The 7,334-nt window shown below is 40.6% G+C and overlaps 1 protein-coding gene across 1 annotated transcript in view; it reads left to right on the forward strand.

Moving 5' to 3' along the window:
• The window catches only part of Polq (DNA polymerase theta), a 170,505-nt gene that overhangs the window by 285 nt on the left and 162,886 nt on the right, over positions 1 to 7,334 (forward strand). Inside the window, exons 2-4 of the mRNA XM_004642235.2 lie at positions 948 to 1,127; positions 3,197 to 3,327; positions 5,138 to 5,294. Coding sequence (XP_004642292.1) covers positions 948 to 1,127; positions 3,197 to 3,327; positions 5,138 to 5,294 — 468 coding nt within the window. The remainder of the gene's footprint in view (positions 1 to 947; positions 1,128 to 3,196; positions 3,328 to 5,137; positions 5,295 to 7,334) is intronic.

Genomic DNA, 7,334 nt, shown 5'->3' on the forward strand with positions numbered 1-7,334 from the left:
TGCTGCAAGGTAGGCGCTCCCGCCCGCCCGCCCGCCTGCGTGCCGGCCGGCCCCAGCCGCTTCTGTGGGACTCGAGCCGGGCGCCGCGGCCGCCTGCTGCACAGGCCGCGCGTGGGCGCGGTTTAGCTGGCTTCGGCGTTTTTCGTTCTTTGCGCTTGTTCTTTTCGAGACAGCGTCTCTTTGTAGTTGAGGCTCGCCTTGAGCTCAGAATCGTGGCTCACCGCCTCAAGCGCAGGACTGCAGGCGCGCGCCCGGCGCGGGGCCTTCCATCTCTGCAGCTTCCTAGCTGACCAAAGCCTGCTCCCTGGCGCGGATTAGCGCGCCGAGGCGCCGGCCGCGCAGTCCCGACACAGGCCGGGAGGGATTGTGAGGTTTTCCAAATTGGTCGCGAGTGAGGGTTAAATTTCAGGACCTGGGTGTGTTTCGCCCAACCTACCTCCCGCGGGGGCCAGGACTTTATCTAGGGTAGTCACCCTAGTGAGTACTAGGATAGCAACCTTCCTAAAGTTTACATATCGCCCGCGGGGAGCCCCCATCCCTAATCCGCCCCTCCTCCCCGCCCCGATTCCGACACGCCTTTGTGTATTAGCGCATTTTGGGAAGAAAGGGTGGTTTGGGGTTTTAAGGAAGTTTAAAAGCCTCTGTCCAAGCCGTGCTTGGTAGCACGTGCCTGTAACCTCAGCACTCAGGAAATCGAGGCAGGAGAATCCCGGGAGTTAAAGGCCAGCCTGAATTACAGAGCGAGAGACTGTCTCAAATCAAAAAATTCTAACCAGTAGGTAGCATTTTACTATCACTTTTCTATATCAGGAAAGTCTCCTAAGAGCTTCATAAGTTCAAAATGCTTTAAGTAGCTTCATTCTAACATAGAGGAATTCCAACACGGTGCAGGGCTAACTACCAAAGTTTGAAATAAATTAAAGTATTTGTTTCTTTTTTCCTGAAAGGCGTATGCAAACACCTAGCTCCGGATGACCAAATAGACAAGCTGTTATTGGCAAATTGGGGGCTTCCTGAAGCAGTTCTGCAGAAATATTACAGTTTTGGTGTAAGAAAGATGTTTGAATGGCAGGCAGAATGCCTTTTGCTTGGACAGGTCTTGGAAGGAAAGAATTTAGTTTATTCAGGTACTTTATGCACATTAATTCTCTACTATTTTAATCTTACCTGTGTAAAGGATACTGTTGTTATTTATTTATTTATTTATTTATTTTTTTGCAGTACAGGGGCTCAAACTCAGGACCTTGTGCTTGCCAAGCAGGTGCTTATGCCGCTGAGCTATATCCCAGGCCAAAATGTGGATTTTTTTTTCTTTTGGGTGGAACCGGGGATTGAACTCAGGCCCTTGCGCTTGCCAGGCAAGTGCTTATTCTACTGAGCCATTTCCTGGGCCCTGAGTTACTTGTTTTTAAAGGTACATGAGACAAGACTTTATAAATAAAATCTTAAAATGTCCATTGCAAGTGTAGAGTTATCAGATGCTTATTTATGTGTCTTTCTGAGGGTTTTACTATGTTCTAGTAAAATTCTTCTTCACATGCTGCTTTTATGTCTTCTACTCCCAGAACTACTTCATACTCCAGGCTTAGCAAATTCCTTGCAGTTTTCTAGAACTAGTAAGCAAATTCCTTACAGTTGGCCTAGAACTAGTGATCCTCCTGTCTCAGCCACCTGCGTGCTGGGATTTCAGCTGTGTGCTACTACATCCAGCCTACATAAACATATTTAAATTTGGAAAATTCCACTGTAAGGCTGGGGTGGGAGAGAAAGCAAGTAATATTATGATTTATAAAGTATGCAGTTCTGCTTCCTCTACAGGCATGTGTGTGTTCCACACTGTGTCTGATGGGAGATCTGAATTTGCTGTTTCACCATTTGCTCTCAGTTGGTTTCAGGATGTGAATATTATACCTTATATGTTTATAAAGTGACCTCTTTGAACAGAGTTGTATGTACAGAAATATATATATATATATATATATGTATATGTTTTATAGATTTATATGGGCTTTCTAGGATAACTTTGATATACGTAATTTTTGATCTGTGCTTGCTATATTGACTTTAGTCATTTGATAACATGTGATTCCTTTGTGTCAGTATTTTCTGAAATTGTGAGTCACCCCGATTTTTCATTATGGCTGCAAAAAAGAATTAGGGATTTACCTTATCAGCAGACATAAGTTCAGCCTGTGGAGTTAGATTGGTTGAGTCTGGAAGTAGTATCACTTATCATTTAGGATCTCTTGATCTTAAATAGTTTTGTCTACCTTTTGTTCTTATTACCCATTGCTGGGTACAGCTCTTCATCGTTTTTCTTTTGGATTAGACAGTGGTCTCATAACTAATTTACTCTTTTCCTGTTTTACCCCACTCCTTCAGCCAATGTGGCTTATAACAGTACAAATGTTCTCTTATCACTCCCTTTTAAAGAACTCATCCATCATTCTGCATTGATGTTAGGATAGTCTAGTTAGTTTTCCTAGTAGGACTCTAAAATTCTTCTCCACATGCTGCTTTTATGTCTTCTACTACCAGAACTACTTCATACTCCAGGCTTGGCAAATTCCTTACAGTTGTCTAAGTGGGCCAGGATCTCCTCCAGACTTCTGTGCATGTCATTTGTTACACTTTGCATTCTTTACCTCTTCTCTTTTGCCTTCCCTCTCATAGGTTCTATTTCCTTTCCATAAGCTTCCTTCCAACTGGCCTTCCTCAGTTTCCGTCATAGCTCCTATCACCTGATGTTAAAGTTGTCCATCCTCCTCAAAGCAGTGCTTTTAATCATTCAGTGAATGAAAAAAAATTTTTTTTTGGTGTGGGAATCTTTAGATATAAGCTAGGTACTCCGTAATATCAATCATTTATTGCTGATAAAATCTCTTTTAATTTTTTTTTTTTTTTTTGCTTTCAGTGAGAAGGTATTTAGAAAGCTGCTTTAAAGTCAGGGGACTTTCAAGGTATAAAGTTTAAAATGCTAGTTGGGCCTTAATGATAGAATAGCTGTAGGCTCTGTAGTACTGAATATTGCTTAAAACATTTATTAATGCAGTGTACCCAATACTACCTGTTTTCATTTTAACTGTATGTGTGTGTGGTGCTGGAGATTGAACCTACAGGTTTGTGGGTGCCAGGTAAGTGCTCTACCTCTGAGCTACATCTTCATCCCTAACTTTGTCAAACAATTATATTTTAGCACCTACAAGTGCTGGGAAGACCCTTGTTGCAGAATTACTTATTTTGAAGCGTGTTTTGGAGATGCGGAAGAAAGCTTTGTTTATTCTTCCCTTTGTTTCTGTGGCTAAAGAGAAGAAATACTATCTCCAGGTAAATACTAAGTGTGAAATAGTAAAAGTCCCCATTATTGGAATCCTTATCTTTATTCATTTGAAATACAATTTATAAAAGCAGGACCAGGGATACAGCTCAGCAGCATAGCAACTGCCCGGCAAGCATGAGGTCCTAAGTTTGATTCCTGGTAGCCCCCCCAAAAGAATTTAAAAAAGCAGGTAAAAAGCACAGTTTCTTTTACTATATCCCATCTATTTTTAAAAGTTGACTATTAAAAATGTTAAAGACTTATAGAGGAAAATATTAAAAACTGTTGTTGCATAAAAGAGAAAGTCACACAAGTGATTATTGTGTAAAAATTTATAAATGTTTTCTTAGGAAGCAAACAGAATAGTTAATTAGCATTATTAATGTTCCATTATATGCCCTGAAAATTAAGAATCAGTGTTTTAAATGAGTTGTAGGTCTAGTATGACAAGGAGCGAGTGCATGTCAAATGCAATACATTTACTATTGTGGTTTCTTCAGTGAAAAATAGGTTATTAGAATGGAAAGACTATTCTAGTAGTCCAAAAAATCTGGGTTCTTGTCCTTTTGGTCACTATTTTCAGCCCAGAAAGAGTATGCTGGGCCTTATTGTTTTCAGTGCAAAGCACTGGCTGTTATCTCTCAGCACTGGATTAACTCAGATGCTCAGAAGAAATTTATTGAATAAACAACTCTATAAAGTTCTGTGATTCTATATACCATTTTAAGTTAGTTCAAAAGTCAAATAAGGGCCCACCAGATAGCTCAGTGGACTAAAGCACCTGCTCAGGCAGAGGGCAGTGGCCGTGGTTCCATCCCCGGTAGTGTGCCATGCCAGCCCTGACCTGCTGGCCCTGCTCCAGGGCATACTGAAACAGTGGTTGAGACTGGGCATGGTGGCGCACATCTGTAATCCCAGTGCTTGGGAGGCTGAAAACAGAAGAATCACTATAAGTCTGATCTACATAGTGAGACCCTGTACACCCTGTAGACCAGCATTCTCTCAACTTAGACCCAAAGTAATAAAATGATGAAAGGACCCTTTATATTGAGAAGGTACATTAATTAAAAGTTAAACTAGAAAAAGAGAAAAAATTAATACCATAGTCCCATTGAGGTGTTTTTTTTTTTTTTTTTTTCTTGTACTGGGGATTGAACTCAGGACCTGCACTTACCAGGCAAGTGCTTATTCTACTGAGCTATCTCCCTGGCCCTGAGTTGAATTTGACTTGTAAGAACTTCTTCCCATTATTTAAACAAATATTGCTTAGTAGGATAAGATTGTTTTCCTTATGAAGTATGTTTGTTTCTTAAAATATTCTATTAGCATTAATTAAAATTTCCTAGTTTTCGCTGTTTATTAGATTTAAAATGTTAGTGCTTAAGGTAATTTCCTGCAATTTTATTTTATTTATTTTTTATGGCCGACTCAGCCCACCCTGGGGGCTGGGCTGGCATGGCATATGGTGCTAGGGATCAAGCCATGGTCCCTGCGTGTGTCTAAGTTTGCCTAAGCAGGCGCTTTAATCTGCTGAGCCATTTAGCTGGCCCTAGTGATACATTTTAGATATGCATAATAACATTCATCATAGGGAATTTGTACCTGTATGTGATATATCTTAATTTTGACTCTGTCTTTGTATTGAGCTTTGTCAATGTCAAACTTCAGAGTTTTAGTATATGTTTCCAAAAAGTATGAGTTTGGCCAGGAGCAACTGATAATCTCCTAAGTGTCTTTAAATAGTTATATCTGTTTTCTTAGATAGAACCTATCTATAACTCATGAAGTACAATTTCACCTGTATTGCTTTCAATTCAGAGTCTGTTTCAAGAAGTAGGAATAAAAGTAGATGGCTATATGGGCAGTACCTCTCCAAAAAGTCACTTCTCTTCCTTGGACGTTGCTGTCTGCACAATTGAGAGAGCCAATGGTCTGATCAATCGCCTCATAGAGGAGAATAAGATGGATCTGTTGGGTAAGAAAATTTAAGCAAATATTTCTTATTGCTATTTTTGACGGAACAGAATGATTTCTGTACATAGCCAACTGTAGAGGTTCAGAGTGAAAACCCCATTACTAGCAAACAATACACTTAAATGTCTTTGTTATACCCTTATATGTTTATTTCTATAACACTTCCAATTTAAAAAGGTTGGAGTAGTGATAGTCAGTGTTCCCTGGTCCCGTGTTGTACTACTAATATCTGTCAACTACTTCTGGAGGCAAGAATTGGCATCTGTGATGTTGGCATCTGTGTAAACAAGTATATCTCGTGTTCTGCTGCTGTTATTGATTTCACTACCTTGTATTTTCTTGCTTTATAAAATAGAGAATATTACTGAGCTGTCAGTTTTCATTTTCCTTTTAAACTTTCCCAGCAATGGAAAGAAGCCTACTCGAGCTAGTTAGTGTTACCTGTGTACTATTGTACTGTAGTACTCTGATCTCTAGATTAGGCTAGAGATCAGAAGTTTCCACTCAAGGTAAATGATAGAAAACCATAGAAACATAGAAATGATAGGGAAACTTGGTGTGGTGGCCCCTGTCTATCATCCTAGCACTCAGGAAATTGAGGCAGGAGGATCATATTCAAAGCCAGGCAGGGCTATGTAGTGAGTTTAAAGCCATTCTGAACTATGTAATGAGACGCTATCTCAAAAATCAGTAAACACACGCACACACACACACACACACACACACACACACAGTGTATCTGAGCTTGGGAATCTGGATTTTTTTTTAATGTATTTGGTACAGGGTCTCACTATGCAGTTCAGACTCATAGCAATCCTCCTGTTTTCAGCCTCCCCAGCACTTGGATTATATGCGTGTGCTACCACACTTGGACTAGGTCACCTGCTCAGCATGCCTGGGGGTGGGGCTGGCATGGCATGTGGTACCAGAGGTCAAACCCTGGTCCCTGCGCTTGCCTAAGCAGGTACTTAGTCCACTGAGCTATCTTGCCAGCCCTGGGAAGATTTTATATGTAATTCATTTTTTTTTCCTAATAAGGAAAGGCTGCTATGTAGAGGTAGCAGCAGGAGTAGAATGGTTGTAGGAGCAACAGATACAGCAAAAATATCAGAAACTCATTAAAAACATGGTGAAGTTAAAAATAAGATGGTTAAGTTATAGCGTAGAGGTGGGAAGTGAGAGTCAAAAGCCCATTAGTGAGACATGGGCTCTGTTGGACAGAGCATGGAGAAAGAAATCAGTCAATTTGTGTTAGAATTAGCTTAGTACTTCTGACTCCATTGGGCTACCTTGAGGATTGTTACAGAATCTTATTATTGTTACAGAATCTTATATTCAGTGTACCTAGTGCAGTGCTTGGCACAATAGACTATTTTTGACTGCATGAATATATGCTGAAGTAATTCATCACATAGCGTGATTTGAAAATAGCTTATTGGTAAGGAAAAGAAGCATAATGTTTCCTTAGGATGTTGTCTGAAAAGATTTAGTTTGGAGAGAAGGATACCTTATGGGGATACCAGTACATGTAGAAAAAAATTGATGTTACAATACAATTATCCAAAGAAGGCATTGAAATGTGGACCAGATAGCTCAGTAGATTAAAGTGCCTGCTTAGGCAGACACAGGGACCAGGGTTCATCCCTGCTGGCCTGCCAGCTCCTCCCCTAGGGCACACTGAGATGGGGATTGAGACTGGGTATGGTGGCACACGCCTGTAATCCCAGTGCTTGGGAGGCTGAAACCAGGAGGATCACTACGAATCTGATCTGTGTAGTGAGACCCTGTAGACCCTGTACTAAATACATTAAAAAAAAAACCCAAGGCATTGAGTGATACTAAATTTTCCATAATTCTTTTATTTATTTATTTTAGATAGAGTTCTGCTATGTAGTTTGGGGTGGTCTTGAATTCCCAGTGGTCCTCCATCCTCAGCATCCCAAGTACTGGGATGACAGCCACCATGGCCAGCCATTTTCTGGTTCTTGAGCAGCATTCCAAAGGCACAGACTGGTTCATTAGTTGTGCAGCAATATATATA

Source organism: Octodon degus, unplaced genomic scaffold, assembly GCF_000260255.1.
Source record: "Octodon degus isolate 3935 unplaced genomic scaffold, OctDeg1.0 scaffold00147, whole genome shotgun sequence".
In the NCBI taxonomy this organism is placed as follows: domain Eukaryota; kingdom Metazoa; phylum Chordata; class Mammalia; order Rodentia; family Octodontidae; genus Octodon; species Octodon degus.